Source organism: Acinonyx jubatus, chromosome C1, assembly GCF_027475565.1.
Source record: "Acinonyx jubatus isolate Ajub_Pintada_27869175 chromosome C1, VMU_Ajub_asm_v1.0, whole genome shotgun sequence".
Lineage (NCBI taxonomy): Eukaryota > Metazoa > Chordata > Mammalia > Carnivora > Felidae > Acinonyx > Acinonyx jubatus.
Window position 1 is genome coordinate 42,044,328 of NC_069381.1, and position 20,578 is coordinate 42,064,905.

Here is a 20,578-nt window from a genome sequence, read left to right on the forward strand (position 1 = left end):
GCTTTCAGAGTTTCTTTCTTGGAGCAGGTTATAAGGATTTTCTTAGTACCTTGCAGGTCACAAGAAAGCTGAGTAAAGGAAGTCAGAAGTGTTTTTGATACTTGATTCATTCAATGTCGGTAGGAGTTGGATCAACAGAGAAGAGTGATAAAAGAGAGGTGTTGTTACCACAGTTTTAGGAGAAAGGTCTTTAAAAATATATTTTTTAAAGTATTTATATCTATATATCTATATCTATAGATATATAGATATAGATATATATATATTCTAGGGGTGCCTGCCTGACTCAGTCAGTAGACCATGGGACTCTCAATCTTGGGTCCTGAGCTGAAGCCCCACGTTGGGTATAGAGAGTACTGAAAATACATAAATAAATATTCTATTTTCCAATTTCACAGGCATACTCTAGAGTGGGCATACTCTAAAGTGGCTACAGGAGTGAGGTATCAACCCCTGAGGTGTGGGTTTAAGGCAAGTTGGTCTCAGAGGCGTGAGTAGGAGTTGGGTGAGCGCTCTCTGTGGCGTTGGTGTGCTCAAAGGAGGACGGTTGGGCCCTGATAGGGTGGGGTGGTGGTCGGCACGGGTAGGCGAGGGGCGGGCCGGCCCCGGGGGCGGGGTCTGCGGCGGTCCGGCCTCCGAGGGAGGGGGAGAGGCCGCGGCGGGCGCGTGCGCGTGGTCACGCCGGGCGTTTCAAAACCCCTGCGGTCCGGACGGAGCAGCGTGATTGCTGCGTGCGCTGCCCGGGAGCGGGCGCTTCTCAGCTGCCTCACAGCGAGGTTCGATCCCTTCTCTCGCGGGATCCGGGTCCGCGCTCGACGCTCGCTCTCTCCTGCCGCCCCGCCGACGGGGGTCGCCATGGTTCACTTCTTGCACCCGGGCCTGTCGCCCAGGAATATCGTCCCTCCCGACGCTCAGAAGGATGCCCTGGGTTGCTACGTGGTGCAGGTGAGCACCGGGGCGGGGACGCGAACCTCGGCGGGACGCCGCGCTAGCCAGGGAGTCGTCGGGGACTGTGCGAAGGCACTTGCTGGTTCGTTTGGCTGACGTGGGGTAAAGTCTGAAGAGTGAGCCGAGGCTGGGCTCCTGTCGTCGCTGGGGAAGTGCACGCTGGAAGGGAGTTTTCTGTCCCGGGCGTCCCAGCCTCTGGGCCGAGCGCTCTGACCTGGCGCCGCAGCGTTCAGGCTCGGCGAGGGCGAGTCCCGCCCCCCGGCTGACCCGAGGGCATCTCCTCTTCAGGTCTGCGATTCTCATCTGTGGAGGCAGCCGCCGTTTGCTGAGTGGTGTAAGCTCGGACGTAAACTCTCTAGGCTTGGCCGGCAGTTGACGGTGGCGCTTATTATTGTCATAATGAACCCAAATGCCCCCGACCTCGACCGTACTGCCACGTGCATTGTGGACGTGGTACTCCATAGAGACTGAGACCCTGACCCAGCAGTCCCTAGTACCCGAGGCCTGTGCCCCGGAACTCTAGCTGGAAGCCGCTCGTGCGTCCGGCGAGGGGGTGGGGGGACTAGAACCCCAAGACTTGAAATTCTTTAAGTTCACGTGTACCTCCTTCCGCCCTCCCTCCACGGAATTCCTATTAAACTACACCTACGAAAATGCAAACCAAGAGAGTGTATTTTCTGCTGTGTGTTAAGTATCGCGTTTCTAGAGTAATCCGGTTATCTCTAGTCTTTTGTGTGCATTGATAGTCTCCATTTTTCTGTGGTCTAGGGCAGTTGAGAACTCTAAAGGTTAGTTGATTTGCTTAAGAACCTGAACTTGACATCAGGTGTTCTGGGGTCAGATTCCACATTCTACAACGCCCCAAGGGCCACGACTCTTACAACTCAAAATCCACTTAAGGCTCAACCTAAAATATGGAGGGAAGGAAACGTTCATTGAGGTTGTACTTTACGTGCAATACCTTGTTGGAAGATTGTTGTGCCCTACAACGATCTGTCCTGTACTTCTCTGTACTCTGTTGGATTCACTTTTAATGCTGCTATATAATTTGTAAATTTGTTTGTAGCAAATAGAAAAGCTGGGTTTTTAAGCATGTACTATATAGCACAGTATCTCAAGCACATTTTTTGTTGACGCTAATTGGAATTGAAACAAGATTTTTCCCTAGAAATCAAACCAACCCATTTTCTGCCTGGTTCCATAGTGTACTGCATACATTCGTTTTCTTGGTAAGATTTTATTTTCAATTAATCTTGAAAATTAACACATTTTCGCTTATATATATTTTCCCATTTATGTCATCTTTAATTTTATTTAGTAATGTGTTGTAGTTTTTGATAATAAAGGTCTGTGACATATTTTGTTAAATTCATCCCTATTTTTGATACTGTAAAAATATTTTTGAAAAACAATGCAAAGAATTTTTTGGTGTATTGCTCTTGTATCCTACAATCTTGCTAGATTCACTTTTTTTTTAAAGATTTCTTAAGATTTTCGTCACAGTTATGTCATCTGCAAATAAAGACAGCTTAACTTTATTCCCTTTTAGTCTATGCTTTTTTTTAAGTCTATGCTTTTTATTTCCTTTTTCTAAATTGTATTTTCTCTAGAACCTTTGTAAAATGTTGAAGTAGTGAGAGTAAACATCTTTGTATTCTAGATCTTTCACCTTTAAGTATGATACTGGTTAAAGGTTTTTCCATAGATGCCCTTTATCAAGTTAAGGATGTTTTCTTCCATTCCTAGTTTGCCAGGAGTATATTTAAAAAAAAATATTTTTTTTTATGTTTTTATTTTTGACAGAGAGAGAGAGAGCGCGCGCGCGCGCGCGCGCGCGCGAGCGAGCATGAGCGGGGGAGGGGCAGGAGAGAGAGGGAGACACAGAATCCGAAGCAGGCTCCAGGCTTTGAGCTGTCAGCACAGAGCCCAATGCAGGGCTCAAATTCACAGCCTGAGCGATCGTGACCTGAGCCGAAGTCGGACGCTCAACTGACTGAGCCACCCAGGTGCCCTTGCCAGGAGTATTTTTAAAATCATGAATGTGTGTTGAATTTTGTCAAGTGCTTTTTCAGCATTTATTAAGATTATATGGTTTTGTTGTTTTTCTGTTAATGTGGTGGACTTTCTAGATTGTGAATTTAACTTTACATTTACATCTAAACCCCACATGGTCATGATGTATTGTTTTTATATACCACAGGATTTTATTTGCTGATATTTCGTTAAGTATTTGTATGCCCCGTGTTTATGAGGGAGATTGCTCTCCAGAGATATTTTATCTAGTTTTAGTATCACGATAATGCTGGCCTCAAAATGAATTGGGAATTGTTCCCTGTTCAATTTTTTTTCCTATTCAATTTTTTGAGTTTGTGGAGGATAGATACTATTTTTTGCCTTTTTAAAAATTTAATTATTTCTTTTGAGTAAACTCTGCCCTCAATGTGGGGCTCAAACTCATGACCCTGAGATTATTTCTTCCTTAGATGTTTAATAGCACTCATCAGTGAAGCCACTGAAACTAATTTCTTTGGGAGAGCTATTCATATACTTCATTTTATGTTTTATAAAAGCATCAATTTATCAAGTCATAACATTCCTAAATATGTATGCATTTATTAATAGATTATCAGTTTTTGTAGTTATTTATTTTTTTTTTAAATATGGAACGCTTCACGAATTTGCGTGTCATCCTTGCGCAGGGACCATGCTAATCTTCTCTGTATCGTTCCAATTTTAGTATATGTGCTGCCGAAGCGAGCACAGTTTTTGTAGTTATTTAAGTAATTTGCCTATTTCATCTGAGTTACCAAATTTATTGGCAAAATTGTTCATAGGATACCTTTTTGTCATTTTAATTCTTATAGGATCTGTAATGATGTTCCCTCTTTTGTTCCTGGTATTGGTGTTTTCTCTTTTTACTTTCTCTTAGTCTTTGTATCTAGGGATTTAATAATTGTTAGTCTTTTTGAAGAACTAACTTTTGGTTTTGATTTATATCCATTGCACATCTGTTTTCTCTTATTTCTGCTTGTATCTTTATAATTTCTTATGTTTATCTTTGGGTTTAACTTACTCTCTATCTTTTTAAGGTGGAAACTTAGGGCATTAAGTTTATAAGTTGTTTCTAAATTTTTTAAAATGTTTTTAAATTTATTTTTGAGAGAGGCATAGCGCGACTGGGGGAGGGGCAGAGAGACAGACACACACACACACACACACACACACACACAATCTGAAGCAGGCTCAAGTCTGAATTGTTAGCAAAGAGCTTGATGCGGGGCTTGAACTCATGAACCTTAAGATCATGACCTGAGCCAACGTTGGACGCTTCACAGACTGAGCCACCCAGGCGACCCTTACATCTTGTTTCTAATACAAACATTTCCTCTAATAGTGCTTTGGTTAATACCCATAAACTCTGGTATATTGTTCACAATATTTTCTAATTTCCATTATGATTTCTTCTTTGAGCCATGGGATGTTTAGAAATGTATTGCTTCATTACCAAATAGTTGGGGATATTTAACATATCTTTTTTTTTTTAAGGTGGGGAGGGGAGAGGGAGAGAGAATCCCAAGTAGGCCCCTCACCCAGTGCAGAGTCCTTCACGTGGCTTGATTCTAGGACCTGAGCTGAAATCAAGAGTTGGGTGCTCAACCAACTGAGCCAGTCAGGCACTCCACACATCTTTTTTTTTTTTTAAATTGACTTCAAACGAGGGGCGCCTGGGTGGCTCAGTTGGTTAAACGGCCGACTTTGGCTCAGGTCATGATCTCACGGTCCGTGAGTTCAAGCCCCGCGTCGGGCTCTGTGCTGACAGCTCTGTTCTGTGATTCAGAACAGGCCGAATCTGAAATCAGCCTGCTTCAGATTCTGTGTCTCCCTCTCTCTGACCCTACCCCGTTCATGCTCTGTCTAAAAAATAAATAAACGTTAAAAAAAAAAATTATAAATTGACTTCAAACATAATTATTGTTAGAGACCATACTCTATGATTTTAATCCATTTGTATACATATATTTTAAATGTTTATTTATTTTTGAGATAGAGAGCACCAGCATGGGAGGGGCAAAAAGGAGTGGGGAGACAGAGGATCCAAAGTGGGCTTTGCACTGACAGTGGTGAGGCTTGAACTCAGGAACTGTGAGAATCATGACCTGAGCTGATGCTGGACACTCATCAGACTGAGCCACTCAGGTGCCCCTTAATCCATTTACATTTATTGAGATTCGTTTTATGGCTCAGATATGATTTATCTTGGTGCACACTTATGTGCACTTAAAGATATATATTGTACAGCAATATATATGGGTTTTATCTATGAATGTCAGGTGAAGTTGGTTGATAATGTTAATTTTCTATATTCTTACTCCTTTTCCAGCTCCTTGTTTTTTATCAGTTGTTTGAAGATGAATGTTCATTTCCAACTCTGGATTTTTCTTTTTATTCTTTGAGTTTGCTTCATGAATTTTGAAGCTGTTAGTAAGTGCATATACATTTAGGAATTACATCTTCCTGATGAATTGATCCTTTTATCTTTATGTATTCTGGTAATAGTCTCACCTTGAAGTCTTTTTCTGACATTAATATAGTTAACTCCGTTTTCCTTATGATTGGTATTTGACAATCCTGTATGGTTGTTCATGTTTAAAGCACATCTCTTGTAGAAAAGGTCTTTTATTCAGTCTGACAGTCTGCCTTTTAAATCAGAGTAAATGTGATTATCAAAATTGTTGGGTTTAAAGTCTGCTGTGTTGCTATTTGTGTTTTATTTGTCCTGTTTGTCATTTTGTTTCTTCCTTTCCTGACTTGAACACTTTTCAAGTTTCATTTTATCTCTCCTATTGACTTGCTAGTTCTGCTTCTCTCCTTTACCTTCTTCCAGTCTTTCCCCCCTCCCCCCTTCTGTCAGTCTTTAATGGTCACTCAAAGGTAGCAGTTTTTAAAGTGTGGATTAAGGACCTCTGTGGTCTTTAAGGCCCCATTTTCTTTCTTTTTTTACATTTACTTATTTTTGAGAGACAGAGACAGAGCATGAGCAGGGGAGAGGCAGAGAGAGAAGGAGACACAGAATCTGAAAGCACGCTCCAGGCTCTGAGCAAGCTGTCAGCACAGAGCCCGATGTAGGGCTTGAACCCGTGAACTGTGAGATCATGACCTGAGCCAAAGTTGGACGCTCAACTGACTGAGCCACCCAGGCGCCCCAGCGTGGAATTGGGTTTTTAACTTCTTTTATTTCTAAATGAATTAATACAGGTTTTAAAGATTTCTGAGTTTTAACTTATGTAGTAACATGTTGATAGATAGAATCCAGTTTTTAAGAGTATAAAGTGGTCCTAAGACCAAGAAGTTTGACAGTCACAGCTCTGGGTTTTAAAATACACATTTGACTTGATCACATTCTACTTTAAAATATATCAGTTTAGGGGCACCTGGGTGGCTCAGTTGGTTAAGCATCCGACTTCAGCTCAGGTCATGATCTCACTATTCGTGAATTCGAGCCCCACATCTGTGCTGACAACTCGGAGCCTGGAACCTGCTTCAGATTCTGTGTCTCCCTCTCTTTGCCCCTTCCCCACTCAGGCTCTGTCTCTCAAAAATGAATAAATGTTAAAAAAAATTTTTTTTAAATATAGCAGTTTACCTTAAAACAGTATTCTTTGATTTTTTTTCCCTTTTGTTTTGTCCTTGGTGCTAGTGAGATAATATACCTCTTACTTCTCCATGTTATAAATTGCACAATTTATTTCTTTATTTTTGCTTTGATCAGTTATTTCTTAAAGACATTAGGAAATAAAAAAGTTTTTTTCTTTATCCACGTTTCCATTTCCATTACTCCCTTTTTCTTAAATCCCAAATATTCATCTTCTTTCCTTTTTCTTCAGCTTAAAGAACATTTAACCTTTCTTATAGTGTAGATTGGTTGGCAACAAGTTCTCTCTGCTTTTTGTTTGAGAATATCTTTATTTCAGCTTTATTTCTGAAAGCTATTTTAATTGTACTTAATTTTTTTCCCCTATTGTACTTTTTTAGGAAAGATTTTGTTTTATTAAATTTTTTTAATGTTTATTTATTTATTTTGAGAGAGAGAGAGCAGGGGAGGGGCAAAGAGAGAGAATCCCAAGCAGGCTTTGCACTGTCCGTGCAGAGCTGGATGTGGGGCTCAAACTCACAAACCTTGAGTTCATAACCTGAGCCAAAATCAAGAGTTGGACACTTCACTAACTGAGCCACCCAGGCACCCCTCAACATAAGAATTTTTGAGGAACACAGTCTATAGCAAGGAGTGAGGGCTAATTTTAAAGGAGTGATTTGGGGGACACAGCCCAAGGCAACCTTAACAAATCATTAACAAGTCTTAACAAATGTTAAGAATCTTGATGAGATTAGTGGAATCTTTATGAGAGAATGGAGGGAGATTTGAGACCTGGAGACACAGGGAGGAAGGCCATGTGAAGATGAAGACAGAGATCATTTTTGCTGCCTCAGTTGGGGAGAGCCAGGAGCTTCTACAAGCTAAAAACAGTTTTTCCTTTGAGCCTTCAGAGGAGAATGGCCCTGCTCTCAGGGGACTTGTTTTCTGGACTTCTGTTCTCCAGAACTGTGAGAGAACAAATTTCTGTTGTTTTTAGCCATCTCATTTTTTTTTCTCAGTCTTTATTTAATTTATTTTTTTATTAAAAAAAATTTTTTTTTAACGTTTTATTCATTTTTGAGACAGAGAGAGACAGAGCATGAATGGCAGAGGGGCAGAGAGAGAGGGAGACACAGAATTGGAAGCAGGCTCCAGGCTCTGAGCCATCAGCCCAGAGCCCGACGCGGGGCTCAAACTCACGGACCACGAGATCGTGACCTGAGCCGAAGTCGGCTGCCCAACCGACTGAGCCACCCAGGCGCCCCTTAATTTATTTTTTTAATTTACATCCAGGTTAGTTGTAATATAGTGCAACAATGATTTCAGGAGTAGATTAATGCCTCTTACCCATTTAGCCCATCCCCCCTCTCACAACCCCTCCAGTAACCCTCTGCTTGTTCTCCATATTTAAGAGTTTCCTCTGTTTTGTCCCCCTCCCTGTTTTTATATTATTTTTGCTTCCCTTCCCTTGTGTTCATCTGTTCTGTGTCTTAAAGTCCTCATATGAGTGAAGTCATATGATTTTTGTCTTTCTCTGACTAATTTTGCTTAGCATAATACCCTCTAGTTCCATCCACGTAGTTGCAAATGGCAGGATTTCATTCTTTTTGATTGCCTACTAATAGTCCAGTGTGTGTGTGTGTGTGTGTGTACACACCAAATCTTCTTTATCTATTCATCCATCAATGGACATTTGGGCTCTTTCCATACTTCGGCTATTGTTGATAGTGCTGCTGTAAACATTGGGGTGCATGTGTCCCTTTGAAACAGCATACCTGTATCCCTTGGATAAATACCTAGTAGTGCAATTGCTGGGTCATAGGGTAGTTCTATTTTTAATTTTTTGAGGAACCTCCATATTGTTTTCCAGAGTTAGTCATCTCATTTTTTGTGGTAATTTTAGCCACACTAGGAAACAAATACATGTTCTAACTTCATTCACCTCCCTTCTGTCTTCTTTGAGAGTTTCATGTTGTCAGAACCAAACTGACAGCAGGGCAAGGGAATCTGTTCAGGAGATCTGCTTTATTCCAGTAGAGAGCAGGGTAGAGAAGATTAAGGAGTGAGTCTGGGTAAGAGGTAGGTGGCAAGTGCTGTAGTACAATTCTGCTTACATAAAGTTTACAGACATGGAGAACTAAATAGTATACAAGATAATGATTGCCTCTGGGTGAAGGGATGGGAAATAGCATCAGAAAGGGACTGCAAACATACTGGTATATTCATTTTAAGCTATGGGATAAATACAAAAGCGTATTTTAAAAATATACTTTATATTATATTTTATTTTTATATCTGAAATGTTTTATAAATTTTCTTTAATTTTTGTAATGTTTATTTATTTTTGAGAAACAGAGAGACAGAGCATGAGCAGGTGAGGGGCAGAGGGAGAGGGAGATACAGAATCCGAAGCAGGCTCCAGACTCTGAGCTGTCAGCACAGAGCCTGACATGGGGCTCGAACCCACAAACTGTGAGGTCATGACCTGAGCTGAAGTTGGTCATTTAACCGACTGAACTACCCAGGTGCCCCTGAATGTTTTATAAATTTCTAAATATCTTTTATGTGGGTTTAGTCTTTAGTATACTATATTTTTATTTTTGTTCTTTTTAAAAAATGTTTATTTTGAGAGAGAAAGAGCGAGAGCAAGTGCACAGGGGAGGGGAAGAGAGAGCAGGAGAGAGAGAATCCTAAGCAGGGTCCTCGCTGTTAGTGCAGAGCCCTATGCTGTGCTCAATCCAACAAAATGTGAGATCATGACCTGAGCTGAGATTAAGAGTCAGTGCTTAACTGATTAAATTAACAGATTAAGTGCTTGACTGACTGAGCCACCCAGCCATCCCTACTATGCTATATTTTTTAAATGGGGCTGTCATGTAGTAATATGGCAAATAATGTTAGAAAATCTTAAAACTAAATATTTGGGATCAAATGTTACAAACATTTGCAAAGTAAGAGAAATCCCCATCACCTCCACCTAATCCAGATAAAGTGGAAAACATCACTGTAAGCAGACCCTAAATCTTTGACATTTACCAATATCAATAACTTGGGATTGGAGGCTAGGCTTTTGCCAAAATCTGGGAGGGAATTTGAGTGGATACTGTAAACTATAACTATATATATAATATAAACTAATATGGGCTAACAAAGGCTGGCTTTACTTTAGTGAAATGGTAGATCTAAAAAAATTTGCTTATGGGAAAGGGAAATGGGGAATGCTGTCAGTTTTGGTGTGGATTTTGAGTAGAAAGATACCTCCTTAAAATTTGCTACTGGGGTGCCTGGGTGGCTTAGTCAGGTATCCAGCTTTGGCTCAAGTCACAATCTCGCGGTTGATGAGTTCAAGCCCTGCATAAGACTCTGTGCTGACAGCTCAGAGCCTGGAGCCTATTTCAGATTATGTGTCTCCCTCTCTCCCTACCTCTTTCCCCACTTGTGCTCTTTCTCTTTCAAAAATAAATAAACAAAAAAACAATTTGCAGGGCGCCTGGGTGGCGCAGTCCGTTAATTCGTTCGACTTTGGCTCAGGCCATGATCTCAAGGTTTTTAGTTCGAGCCCAACATCAGGCTCTCTGCTGACAGCTCGGAGCCTGGAGCCTGCTTTGGATTTTGTCTCCCTCTCTGCTCCTCTCCTGCTCGCATTGTGTCTCTGTTACTGTCTGTCTCTCTCTCTCAAAAATAAATAAACATTAAAAAAAAATTTGCTACCATAGGCTTGTCTTCACACACATTCAGGGTTTTTTGTTTGTTTGTTTATTCTGAGAGACAGCACAGCTTGGGAAGGGCAGAGAGAGACTCCCAAGCAGACTCCACACAGTCAGTACAGAGCCCAACGTGGTGCTCAGTCTCATGAACCACAAGATCATGACCTGAACCAAAATCGAGAGTTGGACACCTAACTGACTGGGCCCCACATTTAGGGTTTCTTGCTTGGTTCAGGAAATCTATAGTTGAGAAATTATCAGGGTGAGCCTTGGTAATTCCCCTGGGGTAACCATAGTTTTACAGAATCTCTCTGATGTGAACATCTTTTTTCTTCTTCTTTTAATTTTATTTATTTTGAGAGAGGGAGAGTGCAAGAGAGAGAGAGAGACAGAATCCCAAGTAGACTCCACGCTGTCAGTGCAGAGCCCAGTGTGGGGTTTGAACTCATGAACTGTGAGATCATGACCTGAGTGGAGATTAAGAGTCATGTGCTTAACCAACTGAGCTACCCAGGCGCCCCTGTGACATGTCTTCTACCCAGGCCTCATAGGAGTCCAGTAAATAAAATCCCATTAAAAGTGCGTTCACAATCTTAATTTATGAACCATGAATCTCCATGAGTAAAATTCAACAGAATCAACAACAGGATTACATTCCAGGAAACTTAAGGAAATGGATTATTAAAACACTATAAGTATATTTAAAAGTAAAGATATAAAAGATGAAATAAGTCATGAAAAAAGAACAATATACAATGAGACTATGAAGAAATATATACCACTAAACAAAGAGATAGTGACCTGGGAGGTGTGTGGAAATTACCCACATGAAGTATAATCTCCATTTTCCCATGGGCCTGTAAACCAATTCTGGCTTTTAAGACCTAAGTAGAAGTCTCCTGAGACTCTTTCAGGGAATCTTTTTGCTTCCCTCAGTCTTTTGGACATGAATTCTGACCTGGGGAGTTGGAGCAACTAAAATTTTGGGAATGCAAAATGGTAGATCCATTTGGCAAGAACAGGTTGGCACTTTTCTTTTTTTAATTTTTTTTTTAAACGTTTATTTATTTTTGAGACAGAGACAGAGCATGAACGGGGGAGGGGCAGAGAGAGAGGGAGACACAGAATCGGAAGCAGGCTCCAGGCTCTGAGTCATCAGCCCAGAGCCCGAAGCGGGGCTCGAACTCACGGACTGTGAGATCGTGACCTGAGCTGGAGTCGGATGCTTAACCGACTGAGCCACCCAGGCGCCCTGGCACTTTTCTTATATAAAGTTAAATACAGACTAGTAGGAAGTGTGGAATTCCAGGGACCCAGGAATCCCATTCCTAGGAAACTACCCAAGAAAAATGAAACCCAGATTGATATAAACTTACATGAATATTTATAGCAGCTTTCTTCAAAACTGTCTAAAACTTTAAATAATACAAATGCCCTTAATGATAAAATTGTGGAACATGCGGTATAATACTTCTCAGCAATAAAAAAGGAACTAATTACAAAAACACAACATGGAAGAATCTTGAATGCTTTATGGGGAGTGAAAGAAATCAGATTCAAAAGGCCTACATATTGAATGATTCTATTTATATGACATTTTGGAAAAGGGAGAACTCTGGGGACAAACACAGATTTGGTTGCTTGGGGTTGGTGGGAGGGATTGTCTACAAAGGGACATGGGAATTTTTGGGTTATAGAACTGTTCTCTATGTTTATTATGGTGGTGTTGCACATGACTATGCATTTGTTAAAATTTGTGGAACTAAGTACACCAAAAAGTAATTTTTTTGCTATATGTAAATTAGACCTCAATTAAACACACACACACACACACACACACACACACACACACACACACACACACAGAAATGAATAGGAAGAAAGTGATTACAGTAGTCTCCCTTTATCTGAGGTTTCACTTTCTGTGGTTTCACTTACCCTTAATCAACTGTAGTCCCGAAGTTTTATTTTATTTTATTTTTTTAACGTTCATTTATTTTTGAGAGAGAATGTGAGCAGAGGAGGGGCAGAGAGAGAAGGAGACACAGAATCTGAAGTAGGCTCCAGGCTCTGAGCTGTCAACACAGAGCCCCACGTGGGGCCTGAACTCACAGACCGTGAGATCATGACCTGAGCCGAAGTCGGACACTTAACCAACTGAGCCACCCAGGCACCCCTCAGGTCATCTTCTCTTGGCATATTGTCAGAAAATCATCAGTAGTCTAATGCTGCTTCACACTGCCTGTGGCATTCACCTCACTGCTTTTCATCATGTAGCCATTTTATCATTTCATATCCTCACAAGAAGGATGAGTACAGTACAGTTAAGATATTTTGAGAGACAACATTGATATAATTTATTACAGTATATTGTTAATCTCTTACTGTGCCTAGTTTATAAATTAAACTTTATTTTAGGTATGTAGAGGAGAAAACAGTCTGTATCGGGTTTGGTACTGTGGGCAGTTTTAGGCATCCACTGGGAGTCTTGGAACGCATCTTCTGTGGATAAGTGGGGGACTACTGGATAGCATGTGAACTTATTGGAGAAATTTAGTTATGAAGAGGAGTAACTGAAGAGAATGTGGGTTTCTGTAGAAGGTGTTTTTGTTTTTAAGGTATATAGCAGAACAAATTATATGTTAAGAATGATCCATTTGAGGACACTCTGAAGATGTATGCATGAAGAAATGATAGGAGGGACCAAGGCAAGGGGGGATGAAGTCAGTCAGCACATGTGGAAATGTTGGGCTTTGCAAGGAGGTACACATTTTCTTTTTTTGTTTGTTTTTGTTTTTAAAGTTTATTTTTGAGAGAGAACGCACACAAGCAAGGGAAGAGCAGAGAGAGAGAATCCCAAGTGGAGCTTGAACTCAGGAACCATGAGATCATGACCTGAGCTGAAATCAAGAATTGGATGCCTAACCCAGGTGCCCCGCCCCCCCAATATTTTCCATGTAAGAGGAAAGTAAAGGAAAGATGCATGCATTTTCCGGCTAAATTTGATGGTGAGATGGCCTCATTTTTCTCCATGAAGTGAGTCAGATTCTGATAGCATAAAATGCATTTGAGGAATAAGTAGAAGGCATGGAATAATTCTTGCCTGATGTTGGGAGAGTACCCAGTCTTGAAGACCTTATGAACAGACAACTGTCTCAGAGCTACGGAGGGCTGATTTGAAGTTAATGATTATGAATTTGCTGTGACATGCTATGTTATGGGAATCTTCCTCCTTCCCATAGATGATTAGCTGTTGTGTGTTGCCATAAAAAACTAGTTAGTAGAGTTCTTCTAAGAATGGAGTTTTGTCTGGAGAGGGAATAAGGAGTTGAGGGTATTTGCAAAGGAGTAATTTTTACTTTGGATCATGGAAGGAACTTAATCATTTGAAAGTGGTGTGGAAGTCAAGGAATTATTCCATGTTGAAGCCTCTGACAAAGGTAACAACCTCTGTTTGACCTATGTCTATCTCTTCGTGTCTGATACAGTGCCATGCCTTTCAAATATTTGTTGGATAAACAAATGCCAGTTTCTCTTAGAGAAAGAGACCATATGCCTCTTTACTCTCACCTCACTGTCAGTTCTTACTCTTCTACAGCAGCCTGGTATAGCACACTTTTACGTTGTGAACACTTGAGGGTAAGAATAGGCAGGCCTGGGGCACCTGCATGGCTCAGTCAGTTAAGTGTCTGACTTTTGGTTTTGGTTCAGGTCATGATTTCATGGTTTGTGAGTCTGAGCCCCGCGTCAGACTCTTTGCTGCCGGTGGAGAACCTGCTTGGGATTCTCTCTTCCTCTCTCTCTGCCCCTCCCTGGCTCGCATTCTGTCTCTCTCAAAATAAATAAATAAACTTAAAAAAATACACTTAAAAAAAAAAAAAGAATAGACAGGCCTTATCCTCTGGGACATAGTAATCACTGAGTAATAATAAATATTTGTTGAGTGAATGACCATGTGATGTCTGTTTGAGTTGCCCCTGTGTTTCATTGAAGTTGTCAGATTTCTTGGTTGTGTTCCCCACTATTAGCTCCAAAAGGATTAAAATAATATTTTGCTCATTGCTGTATTTTCAATGGCTGGCACACAACAGGTGATGAGTGAAGGATTGAGAGAACTTATTTTTTTTTCAAGATACAACAGAAATAGATAAAATCTTCCATTCAGTTAACAGTTGGAATAAGGTGGTTTCGTTACATATAAATCATGTAAGTCACTACTAGGGTAAGGAGAATGTATCTTCAGATATCCTTACCAACTAGTTTGATGTCTTTTGCATGGTCTACTTCTGTGCTGAGTTTTTCTGGATGTATTCTAACAAAGTTTGTTTTCTAGGAGGAGGCATCTCCCTACTCTTTGGTCAACATCTGCCTGAACTTCCTGATTGCTAACCTAGAGAAATTGTGTTCTGAAAGATCTGATGGAACATTGTGCCTTCCAGAGCATTGGAGTTTTCCTCAGGAAGTAGCTGATCGATTCCTTGGGGTGATGACATGGCAAGGTAATAATAACACTCTTTTATTTTAATTTTTTAAAGTTTATTTCTTTATTTTGAGAGAGAGTGCGCACTTGCGAGCACTCTTGGATGAGTGCACGGGGGAGGGGCAGAGAGAGAAGGGGGAGAGAGAGAATGCCAAGCCCGTGTGGGGCTCGATCCCATGAACTGTAAGATCATGACCTGATCTGAAATCAAGAGTTGGACACTTAACCAACTGAGTCACCCAGGTATCCCTATTTAATTTTTTTTGATAAGGTTTCTTTATATTGTACTCTTAAAGCATTTTACTATTTGAAGAGTGCTTTCATATCCAGTTCCTGTTTTACTCCTCACAACAAATGGATGGGAAATAGGGAAATAATTTCCATTTTATTTGTGTGGAGATTTGAACCTCAGAGTCTTTCTGGGATCCCTTGCAGGAAATTTGTCTTGTTTCTAGGTTTATCCTGCTATTAGCTTAGCAGAGTGAAGACAATGGAGAGCTAAACCAAGTTCCCACTCATCTGTTTGCTCTCTAGCTTTTGAAGTGCTGTTCCTATAGTCTTGTCTCCTACTCTTTTCGTTGTGAATACGAGACTTAAAAATCTTTTCATTTACTTCCCCTTGTAATGAGGCTTTCAAAACCTCACCAAAAGTTGTTATTTTACTTTTTGATTACAGCCTTCCTGGTGGATGTGAAGTATTTATTGTGGTTTTGTTGCATTTCCCTAATGAGTAATGATGTTGAGCATTTTAAATGGTGTTTAATTTATCATGTTACTGTTTTTTTTTTAATTTATTTATTTTGAGAGAGACAGTGCAAGTGGGGGACGCGCAGAGAAAGAGGGAATCTCAAGCAGTCTCCACACAGTCTGTGCAGAACCCAGTGTAGGGCTTGAACTCACAACCATGAGATCATGACCTGAGCTGTAATTAAGGGTGGGACACTTAACCAACTGAGCCACCCAGGCATCTCCACTTTTTTTTTTTAAATGTTTATCAGTTTTTTCTTAATATAAAGGCTTTTGGTAACAAATTACTGAGATGTGTTTCACATACTATATAATTCACCTACTTAAAGTGTACAGTTCAATGGTATTATTATTTTTGTTTTTAGCGATTTGGGCGGCTGTCATCACAATCAATTTTAGAACATTTTTTGTCACCTCAAGAAGAAACTCCTTACCTATCCCCCAATCCTAAGCAACTACTCATAGACTTTTTATTTCTGTGTTGTTGTTTTTTTTTCCTGAACATTTAATATAAATCAAATTGTATAATATGTGGCCTTTTATATCTTCTTTGGAGACATGTCTATTCATATCCTTTGCCCAGTTCTTTCTTTTTCTTTTTTTTTTTCTTTTTATTTACTTATTCTTTTAATTTAAAAAAAATTATTAATTTTTTAGTTTACATCCAAGTTAGTTAGCATATAGTGCAACAATGATTTCAGGAGTAGATTCCTTAATGCCTGCATTTAGCCCACCCCCTCCCACAACCCCTCCAGCAACCCTCTGTTTGTTCTCTATATTTAAGAGTCTCTTATGTTTTGTCCCTCTCCCTGTTTTTATATTATTTTTGCTTCCCTTCCCTTATGTTCATCTGTTTTGTATCTTAAATTCCTCATATGAGTAAAATCATATGATATGTGTCTTTCTCTGGCTAATTTCACTTTAGCGTAATACCCTCTAGTTCCATCCACGTGATTCCAAATGGGAAGATTTCATTCTTTGTGATTGCCGAGTACTTTTTTTTTTAATGTTTATTTATTTTTGAGAGAGAGAGAGGGAGGGGCAGAGAGAGAGGGAGAAATAGAAAATCCCAAGCTGGCTCAGCACTGTCAGCACAGAGCCCCAGAAATTTAAAAAAATGATCACCATGATAAATCTAGTTACCATCTGTTAACCATACAAAGGTTTTACAATATTACTGACTATATTCCCTATGCTGTACATTACATCCCCATGTCTTATTTTCTTGTTACAAGTCCCTTATCAGTTACATGGTTGCAATTATTTTCTTCCATTCTATGGATTCTCTTTTCACTTTGCTGATAGTGTGTTTTGACTTACAAACAGTTTTAATTTTTTAATGTTTATTTCTGAGAGATAGACGAGTGCGAACGGGGGAGAGGCAGAGAGAGGAAGACACAGAATCCAAAGCAGGCTCCAGGCTCTGAGCTGTCAGCACAGAGCCCAACGTGGGGCTCAAACTCACAAGCTGCAAGGTCATGACCTGAGCCGAAGTCGGATGCTTAACCGACTGAGCCACTCAGGTGCCCCAAAAATGGTTTTAATTTTCACGAAGTCCAATTTATCTATTTCTTTTCTGGCTTATGCTTTTGGTATCATATCTAAAAATTCATTGCCAAATCCAAGGTCCTAAAGATTATACCTGTATTTTCTTCTAAGAGTGTTGGTTTTTTCACTCCTACACTCTTAGGTTTTTGGTCCATTTTGAGTTTATTTTTGTATATGGCATGAAGTGTAAGAGTCCAGCTTTATGTTTTCCATGTGCCTATACAGTTGTCCCATCACTATTTGTTGAAAAGTTTATTCTTTCACTATTGAATGGTGTTGGCACCCTTTTAAAAAATCAGATGACCACAGAGCATTGTGTTTATTTCTTACCTTCATTTCTGTTTTGCGAAGCAATATGTCTATCCTTTGTCTGTATGACCCTATCTTGATTGCTGTTGCTTTGTAGTAAATTTTGAAATTCGAAAGTGAGAATTCTCTTTTTAGGATTGTTTTGGCTATTCTGGGTCCTTTATATTTCCGTATGAAGTTTAGAACCAGTTGGTCAGTTTCTACAAAGAATCCAGCTGGGATTTGAATAAGGATTGCATCAAATAGGTACGTTAATTTGGAGAGCATTACCATCTTAACAGCATTAAGTCTTCGGATGATGAACATGATGTCTGTTTATTTAGATCATCTTGAATTATTTTCTAATGTTTTGCCATCTTAACCATTTGAAATCTTCATGAGTTTGGGTTAACTTTCTATTAAACTGGACTTTCATTTCTTTGAACAGTGTTTTCTAGTTCATGTATATAAGTTTACACATCTTTTGTTAAATTTATTTCTAAGTATTTTATTCTTTTGATATTATTTTATGTGGAATTGCTTTCTTAATTTCATTTTTGTTATTTACATATTTATTTACTTATATTTATTTATTTTTTTGAGAGAAAGAGGGAGAGGGGCAGAGAAGAAGGGGCAGACCCTGGGATCATGACCTGAGCCAAATCGAGCTTAACCAGCTGAGCCTCCCAGGTGCCCCTTAATTTCATTTTTGGATTGTTCATTTTTAGTGTACAGAAATATAGTTGATTTTCTTTTTGAAATGTACAAAACCAGAAAATGTAAATAAACCTCAGTATATTCAACCTAAACAGTTATCAACTCATGGCCAATCTTGCATCATCCACACACCTACCCACCTTTGTCCTGCCCCCAGATATTTTGAAGTAAATCTCAGGTATTATGTTATTTCAACTGTAAATGTAGGTGGGGAGTGGGGCTTGTAAAATGTATATACATAACCGTAATTTTAATTTAACACTTAAAATTTTAATATTCATTTTTTAATATCAGATAGTGAGCGTTCATTTTGACTGATTGTCTTACAACTTTTAAAAACCTTTGTTTGAATTAGTATCTAGGTGAGGTCCATATATTGTGATCGGTTGATAGGGTTTTTAGCCCTCTTTTGATCTACAGGCTATCTCGTATTATTTTGCAATATGTATGTTATATGTGTATATATCTCTATCTTTGTGTATGTGTGTGTGTAAGACTTTATTTTTTAGAGCAGTTTTAGATTTACAACCAGATTGAGGGTACACACATGCATAGTCTCCCCTATTGTCAACGTCACTCATTAGAATAGTACTTTTTTTTTTAACCAAGGATGACGCTACCTTTGACACCTCATAGTCACCCAGAGTCCATGTTTTAGTTTAGGGTTCGCTCTTGGTGTTGTGTATCCTGTGGGTTTGGACAAAAGTATAAAGACATACCCATCATTATATCATAAAGAATATTTTCACTGTCCTAAAAATCCTCTGTCATCTGCCTGTTCATACTTTCCTCCCATGCCTGGCAATCACTGATGTTTATATTGTCCCCATAGTTCTGCATATTTGGAATCCTGTGGTATGTAGCCTTTTCATATTGGCTTCTTTCACTCAGTAATATGCATTTCACTCCATGTTTTTTATAGCTTGATAGCGCATGTCTTTTTAGTGCTGAATAATAGTCCATTGTCTGGATGTGCCACTGTTTATTCATTTACCTACCCAAGGATGTCTTGCCTCCAAGTTTTGGCAATTATTGAATAAAGCTGCTGTAAACATCTCTGTGCAGGTTTTTGTGTGGACATAAGTTTTCATCTCCTTTGGGTAAGTAACAAGGAATGTAATTGCTAGATCATATGGTAAGAATATGTTTAGTTTTGTAAGACACTGACAAACTGTCTTCCAGAATGGCTTTTGTACCATTTTGCATCCCACCAGCAGTGTATGAGAGCTCCTGTTGCTTCACATCCTGCCCAACTTTTGGTGTTATCAGTGTTCTGGATTTTGGCCATTCTAATAAGTGTGTAGTGCTGTCTCACTGTTGTCTTAATTTGCATTTCCCTGATGACATGTGATGTGGAGCATCTTTTCCATATGCTTATTTGCCATCTATATATCATCTTTGGTGAGGTCTTTTCAGGTCTTTGGCCCACTTTTTAATTGGAATGTTTTCTTATTGTTTTTGTTTTCTTATTGTTAGGCATTCTTTTTTTTTAATGTTTATTTTTGAGAGAGAGAGAGCACACACTAATGTGAGTTGGGGAGGGGCAGAGAGGGAGACAGAGGCTTCGCACTGACTCCCATGTGGCGCTTGAACTCACAAACCATGAGATCATGACCTGAGCCAAAGTTGGATGTTCAAATGACTGAGCCAGCCAGGCGCCGCATGAGTTCTTTATATGTTTTTGGATAAGTCATTTATCCGATATGCCTTTTGCAATTATTTTCTCCCAGTCTGGCTTGTCTTTTAATTATTTGGATATTCTCTTTCACAGAACATATGATTTTAATTTTATTTGAATTAAGTTAAATCAAATTTTGTTTTATTATACTTCTAAATGTTTATTTTTGGGTGAAAGAGAGTGAGTGAGGATGGGGCAGAGAGAGGGGGCCAGAGGATCTGAAGCAGGCATTGCACTGAAAGCAGTGAGTCCGATGTGGGGCTCAAACTCATGAACTGTGACATTATGACCGGAGCCGAAGTTGGACTCTCAATTGACTGAGCCCCACAATTTTAATTTTAATGAAGTCCAGCTTATCAATAATTTTTTTCATGGATTGCGTCTTTGGTGTTGTATCTAAAAAGGCATTACTATACCCATTATACCCATAGATTTTCTTCTGTTACATTCTAGGAGTTTTATAGTATTGTGTTTTACAGTTAGGTGTGTGATCTGTTTTTGAGTTAATTTTTTTAATGCTTTTTATTTTAACGTTTGTTTATTTTTTGATTCCGTGAGCAGGAGAGCGGGGCAGGGGGACAGAGAATCCCAAGCAGACTCCACACTGGCAGTACAGAGCCCAACTCGGGGCTTGAATACACAGACCCTAAGATCATGACCCGAGTCGAAATCAAGAGTCAGATGCTCAACTGACTGAGCCATCCAGGCACCCCTGTTTTGAGTTAATTTTTGTGAAACGTGTTAGTTAGGTCTGTGTCTAGATTCATGTTTTTTTGTTTCTGTTTTTTCATGTGGATGTCCATTTGTTCCAACATCATTTGTTGAAGAAA

The 20,578-nt window shown here is 39.6% G+C and overlaps 1 protein-coding gene and 1 non-coding gene across 6 annotated transcripts in view; one reads left to right on the forward strand and one right to left on the reverse strand.

Moving 5' to 3' along the window:
• Window positions 1–414: 414 nt before the first annotated feature.
• Window positions 415–20,578, forward strand: part of ZYG11A (zyg-11 family member A, cell cycle regulator) — an 81,394-nt gene continuing 61,230 nt past the window's right edge. For 2 of the 5 annotated variants that reach the window (XR_008294881.1, XM_015086225.3), the window contains exons 1-2: window positions 421–945; window positions 14,624–14,789. Coding sequence is in view for 4 of the 5 variants with exons in the window: in XM_015086225.3 (XP_014941711.2) it covers window positions 856–945; window positions 14,624–14,789 (256 nt within the window). In the remaining variant the exon portion in view is untranslated. Of the gene's footprint in view, window positions 946–14,623; window positions 14,790–20,578 lie in introns of all 5 variants that reach the window. The other 3 variants (XM_053214040.1, XM_053214039.1, XM_053214038.1) reach the window with 3 other exon arrangements.
• On the reverse strand, window positions 3,603–3,709 carry LOC113599730 (U6 spliceosomal RNA). The gene has a single exon (XR_003420630.1). It is a non-coding gene; the product is annotated as a U6 spliceosomal RNA (small nuclear RNA).